Source organism: Salvelinus fontinalis, chromosome 19 (assembly GCF_029448725.1).
Source record: "Salvelinus fontinalis isolate EN_2023a chromosome 19, ASM2944872v1, whole genome shotgun sequence".
In the NCBI taxonomy this organism is placed as follows: Eukaryota; Metazoa; Chordata; class Actinopteri; order Salmoniformes; family Salmonidae; genus Salvelinus; species Salvelinus fontinalis.
The window spans coordinates 38,242,937-38,270,176 of record NC_074683.1 but is presented as its reverse complement, the minus strand read 5'-3'; the positions used below and the strand labels follow the sequence as shown (position 1 = coordinate 38,270,176).

The window sequence follows — 27,240 nt, the reverse complement described above, 5'->3', positions numbered from 1 at the left end:
CTGAGCACTGACATCCCCAAAAACTGTTAGTCTTACACAGTTATCCTATTTCCCATGTATTTTCGCCGTTGAGTGACCAACACATCACCCATACTGTATTTTCCCCACTAAAATGCTCAGAATTTGAGAAAATGTACCTTTACTTTCATATATAACAATCAGTAAGATTGAAGGACAGGCTAGATGGGCACAGCAACATCCAGTCCTGTTATACATTACATCATGTTTCATAAATTGTTTGTTTATTTAACCGTTTATTAATTTGTGAGCTCACGTGTGTGTGTGTGTGCGTGTGCGTGTGCGTGTGCGTGTGCGTGTGTGTGTGTATTGATAGAGGAATTTCATTCCTGTGTGTTCGTTAACCAATTCAATTATAACAAAGTAAACACTCTGTACGTTTCTAAGAATTTGTTAGGTTCTCATTTGCATAAAATAGACAAAGACCAGTCTCCAAATTAATCAATAGCTTTATTCTCGAGAGAGCTCTGTTTATCATTTCCGGTACATTGGTTTATATACCTCACATTTCGTCATAAACGTCCCTCCTCTCAGATTCAATGGCAACATAGTTCTCAAGTCTTCTTCACATACATTGTCCGCCACCTGTTATACAATCTAATACAAGGTCAAGGTCTCTCCCCTCCCTGGGTGGGGAGACTTCCATCCCTGTTATCAGTTTCACAGTGGTCACAAGTTGTCTGCCACAGTTCCTTACCACTCAGCTGACAGTTCCAGTCCCCCCCAGATACGGAAAACCTGGAGGGGCTCTCGCTGTCTTATTTTATCTCCACAGAGTTATAGCTGGGTCGGTTCAGACATAGGTAAAAGAGTCTCTTTGCTTTCTTTCGGCACACACATACTTTCCTTTCTTCACAAATGGTTTTCATTTTTAATTACCCCTTGTCCATGCTACATAACCTCTAATCCTAATGGTTAAGTTTCTGGGTAGAATTATTTAATAATTTATCTTAAACCATATCTTCACGTTGTGTGTGTGTGTGTGTGTGTGTGTGTGTGTGTGTGTGTGTGTGTGTGTGTGTGTGTGTGTGTGTGTGTGTGTGTGTGTGTGTGTGTGTGTGTGTGTGTGTGTGTGTGTGTGTGTGTGTGTGTGTGTGTGTGTGTGTGTGTGTGTGCGCAGAGAGACTCTGGGGAGGGGAGTGTCTGTCAGTAACTCAGGGATAAATAGAGAGGCAGAGCTCAGAGTTTGTCAGAAGGCTGACCTGACAGGGTCACACACAGGACCAAGCAGGAGCAGGATGATCTCAGCATTTTGATATTTTACTACAAATGGAGGAACACGAAGATGTTCAATACTGTTTTCAAGATAGAAACTCTTCTTGCAGAAAGGTTTTGCTATCGACATCTATCTACATAACAATGTACATCTTCTTCTCATTGATTTCAGCAGTTACAGTATTTTTGAACGTACTGGTGATCATCTCCATCTCTCACTTCAAGCAGCTCCACAATCCAACCAACCTGCTCATCCTCTCTCTGGCTGTGTCAGATCTCCTGGTGGGACTGATTGTGATACCAGTAATGACTGTAGCAATAATGGATTCTTGATGGAGTTTTGGGGATTATTTCTGTGTGTTTCAAATCTACATTACTTGTTTCTGTTCTTCTTTATTTCTGGGCAATTTGGTCTTGATATCTATTGGCCGCTATGTTGCTGTGTGTGATCCCTTATTGTACCACTCTAAAACAACAATAACAAGAATGATGTGTTGCTTATCCATTACCTGGTGTTGTTGTATCATATACGATGCTACTATTATAAAAAGCTTTGTAAATGTACAGGTACCCAGTAGGTGTTTGAAAGAATGTTTTATTGTTGAAGGGTTAAATTGGGATACTATAATTGACCTTGTAGTTACAATGGTTGTCTCGTGCTCTATTATTATAACACTTTATTTGAATATCTTTGTTTTGGCCAGATCACAGGCCAGAAAGGTATTTTCAAAAGAGGCTGTCAGTGTGTCACGATCGTTACAATGGGTGGACCAAGATGCAGCGTGGTATGTTTCCCTCCTCTTTATTATGAAGTGAAACTCAAAGAAAACAATAAATGCAAAACGAAACGTGAAGCTGCTATAGTGCTCACAGGCAACTATACATGTGCAAGATCCCACAAAGCACAAAGGGGAAATGGCTGCCTAAATACGATCCCCAATCAGAGACAACGATAAACAGCTGCCTCTGATTGGGAACCATACCAGGCCAACATAGAAATATAATCACCTAGATGTCCCACCCTAGTCACACCCCGACCTAACCAACATAGAGAAGAAAAGGCTCTCTATGGTCAGGGCATGACAGTACCACCCCCAAAGGTGCGGACTCCGACCGCAAAACCTGACTCAATAGGGGAGGGTCCGGGTGGGCATCTACCGTTGGGGGCGGCTCCGGTGCGGTGCGAAGTACCCACTCCGCTCGTGGATACGTCATCCTCAATGGCGGCTCTGGTGCGGGGATCGTCGCGGGAAGCTCCGGACGCTGGATCGTCGCCGGGGACTCCGGACCATGGATCGTCGCCGGGGACTCCAGACCGTAGATCGTCGTCGGATGCTCCGGACCGTAGATCGCTGCCGGGGACTCCGGACCGTGGATCGTTGCCGGAGGCTCCGGACTGGGAACCCTCGCTGGAGGCTCTGTACTGCCGACCGTCGCTGGAGGCTCTGGACCGCAGACCGTCGCTGGAAGCTCTGGACCGCAGATCGTCGCTAGAGGCTCTTGACTACCGACCGTTGCAGGTGGCACAGGGCTGGTGACACGCACCTCAGGGCGAGTGCGGGGAGGAGGCACAGGACGTACTGGACAGTGGAGGCACACTGGAGGCCTGATGCGTGGGGCCGGAACAGGTGGCCCCAGGCTGGTGACACGCACCTCAGGGCGAGTGCGGGGAGGAGGCACAGGACGTACTGGACTGTGGAGGCGCACTGGAGGCCTGATGTGTGGGACTGGTACAGGTGGCACCGGGTTGGTGACACGCACCTCAGGGCGAGTGCGGGGAGGAGGCACAGGACGTACTGGACTGTGGAGGCGCACTGGAGGCCTGATGTGTGGGACTGGTACAGGTGGCACCGGGTTGGTGACACGCACCTCAGGGCGAGTGCGGGGAGGAGGCACAGGACGTACTGGACTGTGGAGACGCACTGGAGGCCTGATGCGTGGGGCCGGTACAGGTTGCGCCGGGCTGGTGACACGCACCTCAGGGCAAGTGTGGGGAGGAGGCACAGGACATACTGGGCTGGAAAGGCGTACTGGAGACCTGGTGCGTATAGCCGGCATCACTTGTTCCGGAACTTTAACACACTTTTCAGGACGAGTACGGGGAGATGGCACAGGACGTACTGGGCTGGGAAGGCGTACTGGAAACCTGGTGCGTATAGCCGGCATCACTTGTACCGGAACTTTAACCTCTCTAGGGTATGTGGGACGGTAGCGTCCCACCTCGTCAACAGCCAGTGAAACTGCAGGGCGCCAAATTCAAAACAACAGAAATCCCATAATTTAAATTTCTCAAGCATGCAAGTATATTTTACACCATTTTACAGCTACACTTGTTGTAAATCCAGCCAAAGTGTCCGATTTCAAAAAGGTTTTACGATGAAAGCACACCAAACAATTATGTTAGGTATGAGCCAAGTCACAGAAAAAGACAGCCATTTTTCCAGCTAAAGAGAGCATTAACAAAATGCAGAAATAGAGATAAAATGAATCACGAACCTTTGATTATCTTCATCAGATGACACTCATAGGACTTCATGTTACACAATACATCTATTTTTTGTTCAGTAAAGTTCATATTTATATCCAAAAATCTGAGTTTAGGCAAGACACTACTGTATCACTTGACAAAAAGCCTGAGAAAATGCAGAGCGCCAAATTAAAATGATTTACTTTGAAAATTACTATAAAATCAAACTTTCATTAAATCACACATGAACGATACCAAATTAAAGCTATACTGGTTGTGAATCCAGCCAACATGTCAGAATTCAAATAGGCTTTTCAGCGAAAGCATACGATGCTATTATCTGAGCATATCACCAGAGTAAACAAAAGGGAGAAAACATTTCAACCCTCCCGGAGCGACACAAAACGCAGAATAAAAATATAATTCATGCCTTACCTTTGACGAGCTTCTGTTTTTGGCACTCCAATATGTCCCATAAACATCACAACTGGTCCTTTTGTTCGATTAATTCCGTCGATATATATCCAAAATGTCCATTTATTTGGCGCGTTTGATCCAGAAAAACACCGGTTCCAACTTGCTCAAACATGACGACAAAATATCTCAAAGGTTACCTGTAAACTTTGCCAAAAATTGTCAAACTACTTATGTAATACAACTTTAGGTATTTTTTTAACCTTAATAATCGATAAAATTGAAGACGGGATGATATATGTTCAATACAGGATTAAAACGAAATGTTGCATGCCTTCTGTGTCAGGACCCGGTGAGAGAAACAGTCACTAATAGTTGGCAGAACCCAGAAGATGAGGCAGACTCAGCAGTACTAGAGATAATGATTTAATAAAAGGACAAGATCTTCAGGCAAAGAATATAAATCCACCACGTCCAAAATAAAGCCAAGAGGCACAAAATGGATATCCTCCAAAATACAAAGAAACTCCACAAAGTGGTAAAAACAGCAGGGAAAAACAAACCTCAAAAGACTACTCAAAAATACACAAGAACTAAACCAGAGAACCTCTGGAAAATCCAATAATAGAACTATATGTTTCACACAAAAAGGCTTGGGCTGGGGCTGGGTGCTAACATACAAACACTGAGCAAAGAACTGAGGAACACACAGGGTTTAAATACTAACAAGGGAACGACACACAGGTGCAAACAATAAAAGAGCAAGGAAAAAACAAAAGGTTCAAAAAAGGTGCAATGGGGACATCTAGTGACAAAAACCAGAACAGTCCTGGCCAAAACCTGACATTCTGTTTGATTGAAGCGCATGTCCAGGACAGCTGGAGTGCCTCGACTTCAAGATGGCCGTATTTCTTCCTTACACAAAGGAATAACCTCAACCTATTTCTCATGACATCTAGTGGAAAACGTAGGAACTGCAAGCAATTCGCTTAGAAATCTGGTTTCCCAATGAAACCTTATTGAAAAGACAGTGACCTCAAAAAAATTAAATTCTGAATGGTTTGTCCTCGGGGTTTCGCCTGCTAAATAAGTTATGTTATACTCAAAGACATGATTCAAACAGTTTTAGAAACTTCAGAGTGTTTTCGTTCCAAATCGACTAATAATATTCATATCTTATCTCCTGGGGATGAGTAACTGGTAGTTGAATTTGGGTATGCTTTTCATCCAAACGTGAAAATGCTGCCCCCTACCCTAAAGTAGTTAACACCCCTCTTCAGGATGAGTACGGAGAGCTGAATCAGGTGGCTTTAAATCGATAACACTCTCCCTAGGGCAAATGTCATGCATCCTCCACCAAGTCAATAACTCTCTCATTTCTCTCTCCTCCACATTCTCCCTCAACTCACTGACAGTCTCTGGTTCACTCCCCTCAACTGTCGCCACCCACTCCTCGCTCGATCTTTCCCAATATTCCTCCTCGGTCTCTGACTCACCCCTCAGCGTCGCCCATCACTCTGTGTGCCTCCCCCCCTAAAACATTTTCGGGCTGTCTTTTGGGCTTGCGTCATGGCCGCGAACCCTGGCGTCGTCACTGTCCTTCCCTCGCTGCTTCCGCCTGCTGCCTTGGCAGCCTTCTGTCTCCTGCCATAATCTCGTCCCACGTCCAGGATGTCCTCCACTCCTGGCTTTCCTCCTGGGCACGCTGCTTGGTCCGTTGTTGGTGGGATCTTCTGTCACGATCGTTATAATGAGTGGACAAAGATGCAGCGTGGTATGGTTCCATCCTCTTTATTATGAAGTGAAACTAAAGGAAAACAATAAATGCAAAACGAAACGTGAAGCTGCTATAGTGCTCACAGGCAACTATACATAGACAAGATCCCACAAAGCACAAAGGGGAAATGGCTGCCTAAATATGATCCCCAACCAGAGACAACGATAAACAGCTGCCTCTGATTGGGAACTATACCAGGCCAACATAGAAATATAATCACCTAGATGTCCCACCCTAGTCACACCCCGACCTAACCAACATAGAGAATAAAAAGCTCTCTATGGTCAGGGCGTGACACAGTGTGTCTGGTGTTCAAACTGTACAGGCAAATAAGTCTGAGAGAAAAAAGCAACAAAAACTCTGTGAATTGTTGTTTTCAACTATCTCATTTGTTGGATTCCATCTCTATTTACTCACATCGACTCATCATTCATCATCAGATTTCTGCAATTTGTTAATTCCTTAATTATTCCAATAATTTATTCTTTCTTTAATCCATGGTGCAAAGTGGCAGCTAAACTTATTTTAACTCTGAAGTTAAGGCGTTCCTATGTTTTTATTCCCCAGTTTGACAAACAGGCTTGATATAGCCCTCCAATATCTCAGCCAATCATGGCAAGCTGGAAGGTTCCTGTCTATTTCCGAGACTAAACCAACTAAGCTTGTAATTTATTTTATTTTCGTATTTACAGATAGCGTACACTTTTGTTATTAAGACACATGAAAGTTCACATGTTCCAGAAGGCATTTCTGCCAAAATAACGCATTTTGATGAATAAATGTTTACGTTCAAATGTCTCTCCTGGGAAGTAGTGACGTGCAGCATATGCCTAGTTTCCTGAAATGAGTCACATATAGAGATTTGGTAAAACTTTAAATAACACATTGTAATAAAGCATTTAATGGATTAGTAAATAGTTTATTCATCATTGATGTATCATTACTCCCACATCTGTAACTGTTCGTAAGCTAGTTATTCACACATTTATTAATACGTGGTAACTAGTAAGCTAGTTATTCACATATTTGATAATAAGTGGTAAACAAACTATTTATTAATCCATCATAAATGCTTCATAACAAAGTATTATTATAAAGTTATACCAGTTAGGGTTACAGTATGAAGGTTGTAACATCTTAAAAATCAAACTGATGTCTACTTTGAGAAAACAACTTGAATCAAGTCGTGAAATCAGCGTCCGAACGGTTTGGCCTAAAAAACTAACATGACAACAAATAATATGACAACTTGTCTGAAGTCGGTACTGTGATGTGCCATCTTGTGTTTGTAGTGTCCGAACCGGTTGAGCTATAAACTATTGTGAGAAGGGAGCATTCTCATGTACACCATGGCCTATTCTGTTTTGCTCTACTACCCCCACAAGTGTCATGGGACTCATCTGAATGTAACCGTTATCGGTTTAACAAATTAATGGAAGTATGGAGGAAGTTTTGTGCCTACCCCCAAAAATGTAAAAAAATCTCTCTATATATTTCCTGAGATTTCTTGTACGTACTAGATATAGGACAAACTCTTCAATGTCTTATTCCTAATGATGTGTTATATGACTATTTTTTTTGCCATTTATGAATGTGTTATTCAATGTGTTTCTACGGTCTATAGTAGTAACGGCCAAATCCAATATGCTATTGAATTGAAAATTGTTTATCTTAAATCTTAATTGTTTACAAATCAATGCCACAACTCCCCCCATCTCCTAAATGACTAAAATGTGTAGCAGAGTTGAGTCTGACTCAAGCTCTTGTGATGAGGCAGCCCTTTCTGCGACCTCAACATCAGTGTCACCCTCAGTCCAAGAGTAACTTTCCTCTTGGACTATTGGTTAAGATGCTGGTCTTCCACTCAGGATCCGGGGTTCAAGTCTCACCTGTGACAGAGTCATGATTCAGAGGTGGGGTTCTTGACCTGTGCAGGGAAGACTTGTTTAGGGGAGGGTTGTACTGAGGCTGAGGCCTAATGGAAGTTGTACACACACAAATGACAATAGAGGTGCTCTCAGGTTCATGTTGAATGTTTATGCTGTTTTGGGGCCTTATTAGGGCCCTGGAGGAAAGCATTTGTGTGTTTCCAACACCTTTAATTGGTACAATTCCTTAGAGTTTTGGACGTCATTCACAGAACACATGTTGAGTTTTGCTGATGCAATATGAAATCACAATGTACTAGATGTGTGTGTGTGTGTGTGTGTGTGTGTGTGTGTGTGTGTGTGTGTGTGTGTGTGTGTGTTCTTGTTTGATACATTTAATTGGTAGAGTGATACATGTCATTATTACAGCCTTGCAGGTCAGTGCTAACAGGTCCCTCTGGAACCTGAGACAACAAACTATACAAACAATATGACTGGGTCAGAATACTGCAGGGTTGATGTCTGGCATATATTATGTGTCCCAATGATGTAACTGTCTCCCTCAACTTGAATAATTATTTCATAATTCACTTCAGATGGACATTTGTACAAGTCTATGGAATGTTCCTATGGTATAAAGATATGCCATCTTACCAACTGCCCGACTGTCAACTTTCTTATGCACTGGCCAAATAACACATGCCATGATGTGTTCTGTAGTTTCGCAACGCCATCCTTCCAAATCTTATCTCGTTGACTGATGTCTGAAGTCTAAAGATCTTCAGTATGACATTTTGTGTTTGAATGGCAGGGCTGGTAATGCCATATTAGAATGGAAATTTGCATAGCATTTTTACTCATCTCAACAATATTACAAACATTACTTTAGGTCTCCTTCAATGGCTCTTATACTGTAGCTAGGTAAGCATTGTTAAATGAGGACTGATGACAAATTTAACAAGTTATGTTAATTGCATATGTATGTATTGAAGGCATATGTTTTCGGATGGTGTTAGTTTTCTTACATTTCAATTAATCCAGGTCCTTCCACCATGTTTTCCACATGTTCAGACTACATTTGAGATAATATATGACGAAGTGCAGTTTTATTACTATTATAGGTGACTTTAAGTCTGAATATTGATTCATTAATCCCATTGGTCATGAAATGTGGTTAACTTCTTCTGGCTGCAAGCCTGAGGCCGGCCACAATATGACAACAGCCACTTCAAGTGCAGGGCGCGAAATTCAAAATATATGTTTTAGAAATATTTAACTTTCACACATTAACAAGTCCAATACAGCAAATGAAAGGTACACATCTTGTGAATCCAGCCAACATGTCCGATTTTTAAAATGTTTTACAGCGAAAACAGCACGTATATTTATGTTAGCTCACCATCAAATACAAAGAAGGACGGACATTTTTCACAGCACAGGTAGCATGCACAAAGCCAACCTAACTAACCAAGAACCAACCAAACTAACCAACAAACAACTTCATCAGATGACAGTCTTATAACATGTTATTCAATAAATCTATGTTTTGTTCGAAAAATGTGCATATTTCAGGTATAAATCATAGTTTACATTGCAGCTACAATCAGAAATTGCACCGAAAGCAGCCAGAATAATTACAGACACCAACGTCATAAAACATTTCTGAAAAATACATAGTGTACAGCAAATGAAAGACAGGCATCTTGTGATTCCAGCCAATATTTCCGATTTATTAAGTGTTTTACAGCGAAACACAACATAGCGTTATATTAGCTTACCACAATAGCCAGAAACACAAGCCATTCCCCAGTAGCAAAGGTTAGCGATCGTAACAAACCAGCAAAAGATATATAATTTTTGACTAACCTTGATATTCTTCATCAGATGACAGTCCTATAACATCAGGTTATACATACACTTATGTTTTGTTCGAAAATGCGCATATTTAGAGCTGAAATCAGTGGTTATACATTGTGCTAAAGTAGCATATTTTTCCCACAACGTCCGGATATTTTTCTGACACTTTTTCTGACACACATATTCTGACCAAATGACTATTCATAAACATAACAAAAAAATACATGTTGTATAGGAAATGATAGATACACTAGTTCTTAATGCAATCGCCGTGTTAGAATTCTAAAAATAACTTCATTACGACATAAGGCTTACGTTATGGCGAGCGAGTGCCCAAAACCTGGGCGCAAAACTAATATTACACAGTTCGACAGATATATGAAATAGCATCATAAAATTGGTCCTACTTTTGCTGAGCTTCCATCAGAATGCTGTACAAGAGGTCCTTTGTCAAGAACAGTTGTTGTTTGGATTTAGAACATCCTTTTTCCCTCTTGAATTAGCAAGCGCACTAGCCAAGTGGCGCAAAGCTCTCCTTCCTGAACAAAGGCACACAACGCAACACGCCTAACGTCCCGAATACATTTCAATAATCTATTAAAACTATATTGAAAAAACATACTTTACGATGATATTGTCACATGTATCAAATAAAATCAAAGCCGGAGATAGTAGTCGCCTATAAAGACAGCTTTTCCGAAGGCAATCCCCGGATCCTTCTCGCGCCTTCCTAAAAACAGGAAATGGGTGACACGTCATTCCAAGAGGATTTATTCCAACTCAGACCAAGATAAACAATCCATTTCTTCTCTCACTGCCTCTTGACATCTAGGGGAAGGTGTATGACGTGCATGTATACTAATACGTATCATGCCCATTTATAGGCAGGACCTAGAACAGAGCATAGTTTTCAGACTTTCCACTTCCTGGTCAGGAAGTTTGTGCCAAATGAGTTCTGTTTTACTCACAGATATAATTCAAACGGTTTTAGAAACTAGAGAGTGTTTCCTATCCAATAGTAATAATAATATGCATATTGTACGAGCAAGAATTGAGTACGAGGCCATTTGAAATGGGCACCTTTTATCTGGCTACTCAATACTTCCCCTGCAGCCCAAACAGCTTAATGTCCACATCACCAACAAACTATCATGGTCCAAACACACCAAGGCAGTCGTTAACTTCTTTGGGATAGGGGTCGTTATTTTGACGTCCGGATGAAAAGCGTGTCCAAAGTAAACTGCCTGCTACTCAGGCCCAGAAGCTAGGATATGCATATAATTGGTACAATTAGATAGAAAACACTGTTAAAAAACTGTTTAAATAATGTCTGTGAGTATAACAGAACTGAAATGGCAGGCGAAACCCCGAGGACAAACCATCAAATGGTTATAATAGCTCGAAATCGTCCCCGATTGCAGTTCCAGGGCTTCCACTCGATGTCAACAGTCTTTAGAAAGAGATTCAGGCTGGTTTTTGGAAAAATGGGGGAGAAGTTGTTGTTTTTCTAAGTGGCTTAGAAAATTATTTTTGTTTATCTCCGGTAAAGACAATAACGATTCTCTGTCTTAAATTTTATTGTTTACTTGCGTATTAGGGAACCTAAGGATTGATTGTTAACGTTGATTGACTTGTTTGGATAAGTTTATTGGTAACATTTTGGGATTCATTTTGTATGCATTTTGACGGAGGGAAACCGAGTGGATTATTGACTGAAGCGCCAGCGAAACTGAGATTTTATGGATATAAAGAAGGAATTTATCGAACAAAAGGACCATTTGTAATGTAACAGACCTTTTGGAGTGCCAACAGAAGAAGATCTTCAAAGGTAAGACATATATTACATCGCTATTTCTGACTTGTGTGTCGCAACTCCCTGGTTGAAAATGATTTGTTATGCATTTGTGTGCTGGACGCTGTCCTCAGATAATCACATGGTTTGCTTTCGCCATAAAGCCTTTTTGACATCGGACACCTTGGCTGGATTGTCAACAACTTAAGCTTTATTTTGATATATTGCACTTGTGATTTCATCAAAGTTGAATATTTATAGTAATTTCCTTTGAATTTGGCGCTCTGCCATTTCACCGGATGTTGGCCAGGTGGGACGCTACCTTCCCACCTATCCCAAAGAAGTTGAGAGGGCACGACAAAGCCTATTTCCCCTCAGGAGACTGGAAATATTTGGCATGTGTCCTCAGATCCTCAAAAAGTTCTACAGCTGCACCATCGAGAGCATCCTGACTGGTTGCATCACTGCCTGGTAAGGCAACTACTCGGCCTCCGACCGCATGGCACTTACTAACGGTAGTGCGTACGGCCCAGTATTTCACTGGAGCCAAGCTTCCTGCCATCCAGGACCTCTATATTAGACAGTGTCAGAGGAAGGCCCTAAAAATTGTCAAAGATTCCAGCCACCCTAGTCACAGAGTTTTCTCTCTGCTACGGCACAGCAATAGGTACCGGAGCACTAGGTCTAGGTCCAAGAGGCTTCTAAACAGCTTCTACCCCCAAGCCATAAGACTCCTGAACAGCTACCCAGTCTATTTGCATTGGCCCCACCCCTCTTTTACACTGCTGCTTTATAATTGTTTTATTTAGTTAGTCAAGTCAGATAAGAACAAATTCTTATTTACAATGACGTTTTACCGCTGGCAATCCCTCCCCTAACCCGTACAATGCTGGGACATTTGCGCTCTGCCCTATGGGACTCCCGATAAAGGCCAATGTGATTCAGCCCGGGATCGAATCAGAGTCTGTAGTGATGCCTCTGGCACTGCGATGCAGCGCCTTTGACCGCTGCGCCACTCTGGAGCCCTATTCTCTGTTTATTATATATGCATAGTCACTTTAACTCTAACTACATGTACATATTACCTCAATTACCTCGACTAACCTGTGCCCCCGTACTCTGTACCGGTACCCCGTGTATAAAGCCTCGCTACTGTAATTTCACTGCTGCTCTATAAAACCTCTTAGCACTAGGGGTCAGAATTGTTTTCTTTCTTAAAATAACGTTCCCAAGGTAAACTGACATTTTCTCTGGCCCAGATCGTAGAATATGCATATAATTTACAGATTAGGATAGAAAACACTCCAAAGTTTCCAAAATTGTCAAAATATTGTCTGTGAGTATAACAATACTTATTCTGCAGGCGAAAATCTAACCCGGCGAAAATCTAACCTGGAGGTGATAAATTGTTTTTAAAAAATCTGTGTTTCCTGGCCCGTCTATCCTCCATTTAAAGGGGTATCAACCAGATTCCTTTTCCAATGGCTTCCTTAGGCTATGACCAGGCTTTAGACATAGTTTCAGGCTTTTATTTTGAAAAATTAGCGAGATGTTTCAAAAGTAGTCAGGTGTCCTCTGAATGTTTCCTGCGCGCGAGAGAGGGGCTCCCCATTTTCCCTTTCTCTCTTAAAGAATAGGTTATGGTCCGGTTGAAATATTATTGATTATGTTTGTTAAAAACAACCCGAGGCTTGATTATAAAAAACATTTGACATCTTTCTACGACCATTACGGATACTTTTTGGAATTTGTCGAACGGAACAAGGCTTTGGTTTTCTCAACATAATGCGCAACCCAAATGGCGTTTTTTTGTGATAAAAGTAATATTTATCGAACAAAAATAACATTTGTTGTGTAATTGGGAGTCTCGTGACTGCAAACATCCGAAGATTATGTAAAGCATATTTTCAAAATCTGACACGATAGGTGGATTAACAACAATCTAAGCTGTTTTGGTATATTTCACTTGTGATTGCATGATTATAAATATTGTTAGTAATATTTTTTTATCTGTTACGTCTGGGAATTTCATCTTCCTTTCAGGACCGGAACGAGGCTGAAGTTTTCTCAACATAACGTGTACCCAAATGGCGTTTTTTTGTTATAAAAGTAATATTTATCGAACAAAAATAACATCTATTGTGTAACTGGGAATCTCGTGAGTGCAAACATCCGAAGATTATCAAAGGTAAGCGATACATTTTATTGCTTTTCTGACTTTCGTGACCATGCTAATTTGGGGCTAGCTGTTGTAACATTGATTGCTACACTCACAAAAGCTTAAATTTCTTTCGCTGTAAAGCATATTTTTAAAATCTGACACGATAGGTGGATTAACAACAACCTAAGCTGTTTTGTATATTTCACTTGTGATTGCATGATTATAAATATTGTTAGTAATATTTTTTTATCTGTTACGTCTGGGAATTTCATCTTCCTTTCAGGACCGGAACGAGGCTAAAGTTTTCTCAACATAACGTGTACCCAAATGGCGTTTTTTTGTTATAAAAGTAATATTTATCGAACAAAAATAACATCTATTGTGTAACTGGGAATCTCGTGAGTGCAAACATCCGAAGATTATCAAAGGTAAGCGATACATTTTATTGCTTTTCTGACTTTCGTGACCATGCTAATTTGGGGCTAGCTGTTGTAACATTGATTGATACACTCAAAAAAGCTTAAATTTCTTTCGCTGTAAAGCATATTTTCAAAATCTGACACGATAGGTGGATTAACAACAAGCTAAGCTGTGTTTTGGTGTATTTCACTTGTGATTGCATGATTATAAATATTTTTAGTAATATTTATGCATTTGGCACCCTGCAATTCTAGCACTTCTAGTTGTTTAGGAAAGTGATTCCGTAAAAGGGATCCGTAGCGCAGTGAAGTTACTTATTTGTTATTTTTATTTTCTAATTATTTGTTTTTTATTTAAGGTAGTTGATATGATGAAACAAGTACAACAGTTTGTCCACCATCGTGAACACTTACGAAGATGGTCCTTTCTGTCCTAAAGACAGAACTTGGGCTTCATGGCAAGAAAGTTGATCTATCATCAAAAGGAAACATACAAAACCTGGAAGGCCATGGAAAGCCAGAGTGGAAGAGGCAATGTCTGAGGCCCTCACAGCTTGACGATGGGGATTTGGAGACTGATTGGGGTGTCGGGTTACAATAGGTCCTGAAAAAGAGGAAAATGCTGATTCATCTTTTTCTCTAAGAAAATAATAATAAACAGTCTTTCCTACAAAAAAGTATTATACATATAAACATGTATTGTGCAGTAACGTGTGGTATTGTGTAATAATAACATGTATTGTGCAGTAACGTGTAGTATTGTGTAATAATAACATGTATTGTGCAGTAACGTGTAGTATTGTGTAATAATAACATGTATTGTGCAGTAACGTGTGGTATTGTGTAATAATAACATGTATTGTGCAGTAACGTGTGGTATTGTGTAATAATAACATGTATTGTGCAGTAACGTGTGGTATTGTGTAATAATAACATGTATTGTGCAGTAACGTGTAGTATTGTGTAATAATAACATGTATTGTGCAGTAACGTGTAGTATTGTGTAATAATAACATGTATTGTGCAGTAACGTGTAGTATTGTGTAATAATAACATGTATTGTGCAGTAACGTGTAGTTTTGTTTAATAATAACATGTATGATTCATAGAAAGGTTCAGTAAAAAAACATTTGTGTTATATTTTAATATTGTACAGGGAACTTTTTCATAATTGTAATATGTATGCATTTCTTTACTAAAGATTTAGAAGAAAATAAAAAGATTTAAAAATAAAATAGTATTTACCTTAATAAATGAATGACAGCTTTCTCTCTCTCTCTCTCTCTCTCTCTCTCTCTCTCTCTGCACAAGACACAATGGTTCGTTGGGATGTGTGTGTTTGTGTGTATCTGAGGCCACGCTGCATGGTTGGTGTCAGGTTACAATCTATGGGTGTTACAAGCAGAGAGAGAGAGAAACCCTGATCAAGGAGCAAAAGCCTTATTTTCTAAGAAAATAATAATTAACAATCATTCATACAATAAATAATGATACATTTAAACATTTATTGGTTATTAAAGTGTAGTATTGTTTATTAATAATATGTAATGTTTAGTAAAAAAACACAAGTGGTATAGTTTTAATAACAGTAATATGTTTGCATTTCTGTAATAAAGATATAGAAGAAAATATAAAAAGAGAAAATTTAATTTACCTTGAAATTTACCAATGAAATCTCTGTCTCTGTCTGTCTCTCTGATCTGTGTACCTCTCTCTCTCTACACACAAGATAAATTAGTTTGTTGGGGTGTGTTTGTGAGCGTGTGGTGTTTCTTTGAAACAACTGTTATTCTTCTGAGGGGAAATAGGCTTTGTCATGCCCTCTTAACTTCTCTGCGCTACGGATCCCTTTTACGGGATCACTTTCCTAAACAACCGCTAGAACTGCAGGGCGCCAAATGCATACATATTACTACAAATATATATAATCATGCAATCACAAGTGAAATATACCAAAACACAGCTTAGCTTGTTGTTAATCCACCTATCGTGTCAGATTTTGAAAATATATTTTACAGCGAAAGAAATCCAAGATTTTGTGAGTGTAGCTTTCAATACTACAACAGCTATCCCCAAATTAAAATGGTCACGAAAGTCATAAAAGCAATAAAATGAATCGCTTACCTTAAAACCTGTTAGGGCTATAGGGGGCGTATTGGAAAAACTGGAAAATATGTGCAAATTTTCAAACGGCCTCCTAATCAATTTTTGCTCTTACAATATGCATATTGTTAATACTATTGGATAGAAAAGAGTCTCTAGTTTCTAAAACCGTTTTAATTTTTTCTCTGAGTGGAACACAAGTCCTTTGGCAGCACTTTCCCCGACCAGGAAGTAAAATGCAAGATGTTTATGCTCGCTTCAACGCTCTGCCTATACATGGTCATGCCACCTATGACCCGAAACACACCTCGTACGCCTTCCTCTGGGTGTCAAGAGGATGTCAGAGGAGAAATCTTGCGTTTATCTTGTTCTGACGTGAAATAAGACCTATTTCTTTGACGTGACCATCAATTTCAGGAAGTCAGAAGCGCGCGACTTGGGAGAGATATCATGTTTTGTTTTGCTGCCGTTTCTGATGTGAACTATCTCCAGCTCGGATTTGATTGATAAATGAGACCATGTCATCGTAATGTATGTTTTTTCAATATAGTTTAATCAGATTATTTGAATTTTTTCGGGAGTTTTGCCGTGTTCCGTAATGTTTCCTTTGTTTACGTTGGAGAGATCCATGCCACTCGACTAGTACCCCTGCTAAATGAAGATGGAAAGTTGCCATTCTGAATGGATTGAACGACTCTTCTGGACTAAGGACAACTTGATCAACATTCTGATGAATGATCAACCAAAGTAAGACCAAATTTATAATGTTATTTCATATATCTGTCGTGCATGTCAACTGGTCGCGCGCGCCCAAGTGTGTCTGTCTGGCGTGGCTATGCTAATTTAGCGCTACATTTAGTTTTCAATGTAAAACATTTAATAAATCGGAAATATTGTCTGGAATCACAAGAATCCTGTTTTTCAATTGCTGCACAGTAAGTATTTCTCAGAAATGTTTTATGAGAAGTAATTAGGTATTTGATGTTGGTGTCTGTAAATGTTATGGCTGCTTTCGGTGCAATTTCTGAGTGTAGCTGAAATATAATTTATGATTTATACCATAAATATGCAAATTTTTCCAAAAAAACATATGCTATACAATAAATATGTTATCAGACTGTCATCTTATGAAGTTGTTTCTTGGTTAGTGGCTATATATATCTTAATTTGGTCGAATTAGTGATAGCTGGTGATGGACGTAAAAACTGATTGGTGTTAGAAAGTGGTGACTTTTGCTAAGGTAGTTAGCTAATAGATTTACATATTTTGTCTTCCCTGTAAAACATTTTAAAAATCGGACATGTTGGCTAGATTCACAAGATGTTTCCACTCACGAGACTCCCAGTTACACAACATTTATGAAAAATACACAGTGTACAGCAAATGAAAGACAAACATCTTGTGAATCCAGCCAATATTTCTGATTTTTTAAGTGTTTTACAGCGAAAACACAATATAGCATTATATTAGCTTACTACTATAGCCTACCACACAGCCGCATTCATTCAAGGCACGTTAGCGATAGCGAATAAACCAGCAAAAGATATTAATTTTTTCACTAACCTTCTCAAACGTCTTCAGATGACAGTCCTATAACATCATATTACACAATACATATATGGTTTGTTCGAAAATGTGCATATTTAGCGGCACAATTCGTGGTTTGACAATGTGAATACATAGTGAAAATGCAGAAATATTGTCCAGAGAAATCTCGGAGAGGCACCTAATCTAATCAAATAACTAATAATAACTTTACTAAAAAATACAGGTTGGACAGCAAATGAAAGATACACTAGTTCTTAATGTAACCGCTGTGTTAGATTTTTTTAAATAACGTTAGTACGACATACAGTTTACGTTATAGCGAGACAGCGCCCACAATAATGGCGGAATATAAGTCTAAACTTTTTCGACAGAAATACGAATTAACATCATAAATTGTTCCTACTATTTGATGAGCTTCCATCAGAATATTGTACAAGTTCTCCTTTGCCCAGAATAATCGTTGTTCGGTTGTAGAATGTCGTCTTCATCTGTGGAATTAGCTAACAAAGCTGGCCATGCGGCACAGAAGTGTCCAACTAACAATAACGCATTACAAAGAAAATACCGAAAATACCACTTCCTAAGGCTTCCACTAGATGTCAACAGTCTTTAGAAGCTTGTTTGATGCTTCTACTTTGAAGAATGAGGGAAGGAGAGCTCTTTGAGTCAGGTGTCTGGCATGATCTGACCATGCGCGCTCCCGTGAGAGCGACCTGCGTTCCATCGCATTTCTGAAGACAGAAATTCTCCGGTTGAAACATTATTGAAGATTTATGTTAAAAACACCCTAAAGATTGATTCTATACATCGTTTAAAATTGTTTCTACGAATTGTAATGGAATTGTTTGACTTTGTCTGGAGCTAGTGCCTGCGCATCTGGATTACTCTACTAAACTCGTGAACAAAATGGAGTTATTTGGACATAAATTATGGATGTTATCGAACAAAACAAACATGTATTGTGGAACTGGGATTCCTGGAAGTGCATTCTGATGAAGATCATCAAAGGTAAGTGAATATTTATAATACTATTTCTGGCTTCTGTTGACTCCACAACATGGCAGATATCTGTATGGCTTGTTTGGGCTCTGAGCGTTGTACTCAGATTATAGCATGGTGTTCTTTTTCCGTATTTACAAAAAAAAATGCACATTTTTCTAACAAAACATATGCTATACAATAAGTATGTTATCAGACTGTCATCTGATGAAGTTGTTTCTTGGTTAGTGGCTATTTATATCTTTATTTGGTTGAATTTGTGATAGCTACTGATGGAGTAAAAAACTTGTGGAGTAAAAAAAGTGGTGTCTTTTGCTAACGTGGTTAGCTAATAGATTTACATATTGTGTCTTCCCTTTAAAACATTTAAAAAATCGGACATGTTGGCTGGATTCACAAGATGTGTACCTTTCATATGCTGTATTGGACTTGTTAATGTGTGAAAGTTAAATATTTAAAAAATAAAATCTTTTGAATTTCGCGCCCTGCACTTGAAGTGGCTGTTGTCATAAGTGTACCGACGCCGGGCTGCAGCCATAAGAAGTTAAACATTGTGAAAACTTAGCATCTTTTTCCCAGAATGTCCGGATATATTTCTGACACTCACCTATTCTGACCTATGCTCGTACAATATGCATATTATTATTACTATTGGATAGAAAACACTCTCTAGTTTCTAAAACCGTTTGAATTATATCTGTGAGTAAAACAGAACTCATTTTGCAGCAAACTTCCTGTCAGGAAGGGAGAAATCTGAAATCGAGGGCTCTGTTCCAGGGTCAGTTTATTAATTTGCATGGAATCTATGGGTCTACATGCACTGCATACGCCTTCCACTAGATGTCAGTAGGCAGTGAGAGTTGGAATGGGGTGTCTAGCTAGATCTGAGGCCGAACAAGACGTCTTGGAATGGAGGGTCTGGTCTTTTCACAGTTTGGCCTGACGCGAGAAGGACCTCTGCATTGCGTTCTGAAAAGATTTCGTTTTAGAAGTTAGAAATCTCCGGCTCTGATTTCATTTGATATATGTGTTAAAAACATCATAAGGTAGTTTCTGATGATCTGATGAAGTTTATGAAGGTTAAAAAATAATATATTTTGCTGGTTTATTCGCTATCGCTAACGTGCCTTGAATGAATGCGTGTCACGACCGTCTATGGGAGAGAGAGAGGACCAAGGCGCAGCGTGTGAGAAATACATCTTCTTTTATTAAAGATGACGAAACACGAAACAAACACTATACACAAACTAACAAAACAACAAACGACCGTGAAGCTAAATAACGTAAGTGCACAGACAAGCAACAAACGTTCAACATAGACAATTACCCACAAACAGCTAAAGCCCATGGCTGCCTTAAATATTGCTCCCAATCAGAGACAACAATAACCAGCTGTCTCTGATTGAGAACCAATTCAGGCAACCATAGACTTTCCTAGACACCTACACTGAACACTAACCCATCTACTCTACTTAACCCTCTAAACCATACAACCACCCTAGACAATACAAAAAACACATACCTTCCCCATGTCACACCCTGACCTAACTAAAATAATAAATGAAACAAAGAATACTAAGGCCAGGGTGTGACAGTGCCCAATGGGTGTAACACTCTGCAGGAAAACTGTTTTTAAACTTGTCTCTTTCCTCCAGCGTTTTGGATATGAAATCTAATGTTTCATATGGGGTGACATCATAGAATGTCACCTTTTATTTGAGGGTATTTTCATACATATCTGTTTTACCGTTTAGAAATGAAAACATCTTATGTATCTAATGCCCCCAGTTAAAGACGTCATAAGTATTTGGACAACTTCACTAGTAGTGTATTAAAGGTAGTAACCCTTTAAAAGTAATGTTCAGTTAAATTATGTATTTAGATATTGGTTCCCTTACCCTGTAAACAGTCTATGAACTGCTCTAATGAGTGACTGCAATCCACACTTTGGTATTTGAAAGTCACTGCCAACAAACACGAATGTCAGCATTTTCAGACAAAACATGTTACTACTTCAGCACACTGCCACAACAATGTGACTGTTTTTGAATAAAAAAATGCAATATATTTCCTTTAACATCCTCTGTGTTGTGTGCTTATTGTTTAACCATTGATATGTTCTAGGTCACTTTGAGAACTTAAGGAGCATCAGGTACTGCTGGAATGTCCATCTTTTTGTGAGAAATTACACTGGTCTCTGTTCAACACATTTATAAAGTATTAAGAAAGTACGAATTGTCCTCACTTTAAATTAGGGACTGGAAAACTACTTTACTAATGATCAGTTAATAGTTTATAAGGATATTTATTAAACATCTGATGAATGATCTTATAAATCATTATTACATACTATGAAAGTTGTTTATAAATGTGTGAAGAACTAGCTTACTAAAACAGATGCAGGAGTAATGATACATAAATTAAGAATAAACTATATACTTATCCATTATTAATTATTTAGTGTGTTACACAATCTCTATATTCATTCACAATAAACAGCATCTGAGAGAGCTGCTCTGGTGTGACCCCTGACCTGGCAGCAGTGATGTAGTGAGAGTAGTGGTAGTGTTCATTACCAGTATGTTGAGGTTGAAGTGTCTGCTGTGGTCTCCTGCTCTGTTGTGTTGAATAATTAATGCCTTTTGTAGTTATTTATAAATGTCATAATAGCCAGGTGAGTAACATTTAGTAAATGTGTGCTTAATAATAAATGGTGAGCAAACTGTAAATGCCTTAGAAATGGTTTATTACTGAACATTATAAAGTGGTACACATAATTACATATTCTTGCATTTTACCCTCAACTACTTACATATTCCATTGAGATAGACTTGGACGTTATCTGATATCCTGCAGTATTGAACATTTAAAATTCAGGACTCTTGTTAAAGGTGTGGTGTTCCAATCGAGCCACTAGAGGGTGATGTTAAACATATATAATGACTCGTCCTCAAAATGTACTTTTAGAATACTTACATACTATTTATCATGAAATAACATAGAACAACAGCAGACGTTGGTTGTTGAAATATACAACCCAAAATGACTACAATGTCTTTTATAATACAAGCATATGCTTTCTTATACGTTTTCCAAGTCATTCCAATCCAATCCAGCCAAATCATTCTGTATCAACACCACATTCATCTCTGTATTGTCAGAGTATTGTTACATGAAAGAACAATTGTATAACATAACTATGTCAAACCTATGTTCTTCAAACTTAGAAATACAAATATAGGAACTATGAACGCCTTATCTTCAGAGTTAAAATAAGTTTAGCTGTCACTTTGAACCATGGATAAAAGAAAGCATAAGTTATTGGATTAATTAAGGAATTAACAAATGGCAGAAAGCTGATGATGAATGATAAATTGTCAATTAAGAGAGAAAGAAAGAAAAAAGAAAATATAAATGGAATCCAACAAATGAGATAGGTGAAAACAACAATAGACAGAGTTTTTGTTGCTTTTCTCTCAGACTTATTTGCCTGTACAGTTTTAACACCAGACACACTGGCAGCCTCTTTAGAAAATACCTTTCTGGCCTGTGATCTGGCCACCACAAAGATTTTCATATAAAGTGTTATAATAATAGAGCACGGGACAACCATTGTAATTACAAGGTCAATTGTATTACCCCAGGTTATTGCTTCAACAATAAAACATTCTTTCAAACACCTACTGGGTATCTGTACATTTACAATGTCCTTTATAATAGCAGCATTGTATATGATACAACAACACCAGGTAATGGATATACAACACATCAATCTTGTTATTGTTATTTTAGAGTGGTACAATAAGGGATCACACACAGCAACATAGCGGTCAATAGATATCAAGACCAAATTCCCCAGAGATAAAGAAGGACATAAACAACTAATGTAGAGAAGAAACGCACAGAAATATTCCCCAAAAACCCAACATGATTCCGTTATTGCTACAGTCGTTACTGGAATCACAATCAGTCCCACCAGGACATCTGCCACAGCCAGAGAGAGGATGAGCAGGTTGGTTGGAGTGTGAAGCAGCTTGAAGTGAGAGATGGAGATGATCACCAGTACGTTCAAAAATACTGTAACCGCTGAAATCAATGAGAAGAAGATGTACATTGTTATGTAGATAGCTGTCGATAGCAAAACCTTTCTGCAAGAAGAGTTTCCGTCTTGAAAACAGTATTGAACATCTTCATGTTTCTCCATTTGTAATAAAAGGTAAAAATGCTGAGGTCCTGCTCCTTCTTGGTCCTGTGTGTGACCCTGTCAGGTCAGCCTTCTGTCAAACTCGGAGCTCTGCCTCTCTATTTATCCCTGAGTTACTGACAGCCACTCCCCTCCCCAGAGTCTCTCTGCACACAAAAGCACGAAAACATACACAAGTGAGCACAGAATGATGTAATGAATGACAGGATTGTATGCATTTTATTGGGAAAATATATTATGGGTGATGTTTTGGTCACCCAAAGGCTTTTTTTCATGGGAAGTCGGATAGCTGTGTTAGAGTAACTGTTTTGGTCATGTCCATCCTGTGTTTGGACCATAATCCACAACCTCAGGAGACATGACGGCACATCACATGTCAGCTGGCCAGTGTAGGAAAGCGGACAGTAGGGAAGTTGATGAGGGCATATGTTTATGTTGTACGCGCTTATAGTAAATTAAATCAACATTTGTGGCATTCCATAGAAACCTTCCAAAGACTTGTAAAAATGTCCATAAGAACTGAATTATTATTATTATTAATTATGCTTTATTATTTATTAAAACGGAATTCTGCATCATACTTCTTCAAGTTGAGGGAGACTTTGGCTCAGTTACATTACGGGGACAATATTATTTATTTATTTAATTGTATTTATATTTGATTTATTATAAACAATACAAAACATACACATGCACATACAAACGACTACATAATGTAAACATCAACTCCACTGGCCCACTAGCACACACCCCATCCTCAGCACCCACATCACTTTCCGTCACATGGCCTCAGACGGCACCATTCTCTTTCTCTCCATCACCCACCTACTTTCAATATTTAGAAGATAAAGAATTTGACCTTTCCATTGCGTTAATGACAGAAGATTGGTTGATTTCCAATTTTAAAGTATGCGTTTTGTTTAAAGATGATTGACGAGAAAAGTATCGTCCAACCCATCGGGTATCTCGCTGCAACCTCAGATGCCATGTCTGGAAATATGCAGACAGACGGTTTGAAAGTAAATTCACATTGTGATACTTCTGACAGCCAACTTTCTATCTCCACATATTACTTTTGGACTTCATAACATTCTCAGACGGCACGGATTATTGAGTCATTGTTAGTTTACACTTCAGACATGACTCTGCCATTGTGATGTCGAATTTGTGAATTTTGTCTCTTGTATAATGAATTATAGGCATACATTTTTACTGGATTTTACGTGCACCTTTGTCAACTGTTATCTCGCCAATATCACTTCTTTTTATGTCTTGGTTCCAATAGTTTATATTTTTTTCTAAGAGATTGTCAGTTGGATAGGCTCTCTGCAAGGTTTTGTATGGCTTACCTATCACATTAATATCATTATCTGACTCAAATAGGATTCCCTCAAGATTGCTCTGACTTCAAATCAAAATGTTGTGATATAAAACGTTTAAATCGCATGTATTTTGAAAATATCTGAATTGGTCAAATCAAATTTATTTCCTGATATTTTAGAGTATTATTGAGTTTTCAATATTGGTCTGGAATATCAGAGAATCATCTGCAAATATGTTTAGTTTGTATGAATGTTTTCCAATACTGATACCTGTTTTGCTAAAATGGGTCCTGTCTAATTTTGTCTGCAAGCGGTTCAATTGCCAGTGCAAACAGGAGGGAGAGGGGACCTCCCTGTCTTGTGCCCTTTTCTAAAGCAATTTCATCAGATAATGTATTATTTGTGAATATGTTTGCTGTAGGACACTTGTTTTTCAACAGTACAATGACCCAACACACCTCCAGGTGTGGCTACTTTTAAGAATCTAAAATATAAAAATATAAAATATGTTTTGATTTGTTTAACACTTTTATGGTTACTACGTGATTCCATATGTGTTATTTCATAGTTTTGATGTCTTCACTATTATTGTACAATGTAGAAATAGTTTTAAAAACTGGAATGAGTAGGTGTGTCCAAACCTTTGACGGGTACTGTATATATACAAGGTCCCGTGTGGCTCAGTTGGTAGAGCATGGCGCTTGCAACGCCAGGGTTGTGGGTTCAATTCCCACGGGGGGACCAGGGTTCAATTCCCACGGGGGGACCAGGATGAATATGTATGAACTTTCCAATTTGTAAGTCGCTCTGGATAAGAGCGTCTGCTAAATGACTTAAATGTAAATATACAGTTGAAGCCGGAAGTTTACAAACACCTTAGCCAAATATATTTAAACTCAGTTTTTCACAATTCCTGACATTTAATCATGGTAAAAAGCCCTGTCTTAGGTCAGGTATGATCACTACTATATTTTAAGAATGTGAAATGTCAGAACAATTGTAGAGAGAATGATTTATTTCAGCTTTTATTTCTTTCATCACATTTCCAGTGGGTCAGAAGTTTACATACACTCAAATAGTATTTGGTAGCATTGCCTTTAAATTGTTTAACTTGGGTCAAAGTTAGCCTTTGGGTAGCCTTCCACAAGCTTACCACAATAAGTTGGGTGAATTTCGGCCCATTCTTCCTGACAGAGCCGGTGTAACTGAGTCAGGTTTGTAGGTCTCCTTGCTCGCACACGCTTTTTCAGTTCTGCCCACAAATCTTCTGTAGGATTTAGTTCAGATTGGGAACTATACCAGGCCAACATAGAAATATAATCACCTAGATGTCCCACCCTAGTCACACCCCGACCTAACCAACATAGAGAATAAAAAGCTCTCTATGGTCAGGGCGTGACACAGTGTGTCTGGTGTTCAAACTGTACAGGCAAATAAGTCTGAGAGAAAAGCAACAAAAACTCTGTGAATTAATGTTTTCAACTATCTCATTTGTTGGATTCCATCTCTATTTACTCACATCGACTCATCATTCATCATCAGATTTCTGCAATTTGTTAATTCCTTAATTATTCCAATAATTTATTCTTTCTTTAATCCATGGTGCAAAGTGGCAGCTAAACTTATTTTAACTCTGAAGATAAGGCGTTCCTATGTTTTTATTCCCCAGTTTGACAAACAGGCTTGATATAGCCCTCCATTATCTCAGCCAATCATGGCAAGCTGGAAGGTTCCTGTCTATTTCCGAGACTAAACCAACTAAGCTTGTAATTTATTTTATTTTCGTATTTACAGATAGAGGTTAATAACAAAAGTGTACGCTAACACCTCCCAAACCCGGATCCGGGATCCCCCCCATCAAAAAATCTGACTAGCATAGCCTAGCCTAAAGCCACAGGGATATCATATAATAAAATGTTCATGAAATCACAAGTCCAAGACACCAAATGAAAGATACACATCTTGTGAATCCAGCCATCATTTCTGATTTTTAAAATGTTTTACAGGGAAGACACAATATGTAAATCTTTTAGCTAACCACGTTAGCAAAAGACACCATTTTTTTACTCCACCATTTTTTTACTCCATCAGTAGCTATCACAAATTCGACCAAATAAAGATATAAATAGCCACTAACCAAGAAACAACTTCATCAGATGACAGTCTGATAACATATTTATTGTATAGCATATGTTTTGTTAGAAAAATGTGCATATTTCAGGTATAAATCATAGTTTACCATTGCAGCTACAATCAGAAATTGCACCGAAAGCAGCCATAATATTTACAGACACCAACGTCAAATACCTAATTACTCATCATAAAACATTTCTTAAAAATACACAGCGTACAGCAATTGAAAGACACAGATCTTGTGATTCCAGACAATATTTCAGATTTTCTAAGTGTTTTACAGCGAAAACACAATATATCGTTATATTAGCATACCACATGAGCTAACATCACCCCAGCATTGATTCAAGGCAAAAAGAGCGATAACGTTATCACCACCAAAATATATTAATTTTTTCACTAACCTTCTCAGAATTCTTCAGATGACAGTCCTGTAACATCATATTACGCAATCCATATAGAGTTTGTTGGAAAATGTGCATATTTAGCGGCACAAATCGTACTTATAAAATGAAAATAGTGTCCAACTACTCAAGCAATCTGTCCGGCGCCATCTTGGAAAGACACCTATTTTTATCGAAAACTATTCATAAACTTGACAAAAAAAATACAGGTTGGACAGCAATTGAAAGACAAATTAGTTCTTAACCTGTCTAGGATGAGGGTGCCGCTAGCGGCACTCCCCCCCCACCCCCACTGAAAAGGCAGAGCCGCGAAATTAAAAAAAATTATTTTTTAAAAATATTTAACTTTCACACATTAAAGTCCAATACAGCTAATTAAAGACACAGATCTGGTGAATCCAGCCAACATGTCCGATTTTTAAAATGTTTTACAGGGAAGACACAATATGTAAAGATGTAAATCTATTACCTAAAAACACATTAGCATAATCCACCATCTTTTATTTGTCCACCAACACCAGTAGCTATCACAATTCGGC

General features: G+C 38.7%; 1 protein-coding gene and 1 pseudogene across 1 annotated transcript; one reads left to right on the top strand and one right to left on the bottom strand.

Annotated features, from left to right (window-relative positions):
* The first annotated feature begins 1,287 nt into the window (after positions 1-1,287).
* On the top strand, positions 1,288-25,851 carry LOC129816188 (trace amine-associated receptor 6-like; annotated as a pseudogene).
* Positions 21,723-22,890, bottom strand: LOC129816693 (trace amine-associated receptor 13c-like). Its single transcript, XM_055871470.1, has one exon. It carries the CDS (start codon positions 22,840-22,842, stop codon positions 21,883-21,885), a length of 960 nt encoding a protein of 319 aa, XP_055727445.1. The 5' UTR covers positions 22,843-22,890; the 3' UTR covers positions 21,723-21,882.
* Positions 25,852-27,240: the final 1,389 nt, after the last annotated feature.

Coding starts and splice junctions, on each gene's coding strand:
- LOC129816693 (XM_055871470.1), bottom strand. CDS start 22,842: ATGGAGAAACATGAAGATGTTCAATACTGTTTTCAAGACGGAAACTCT.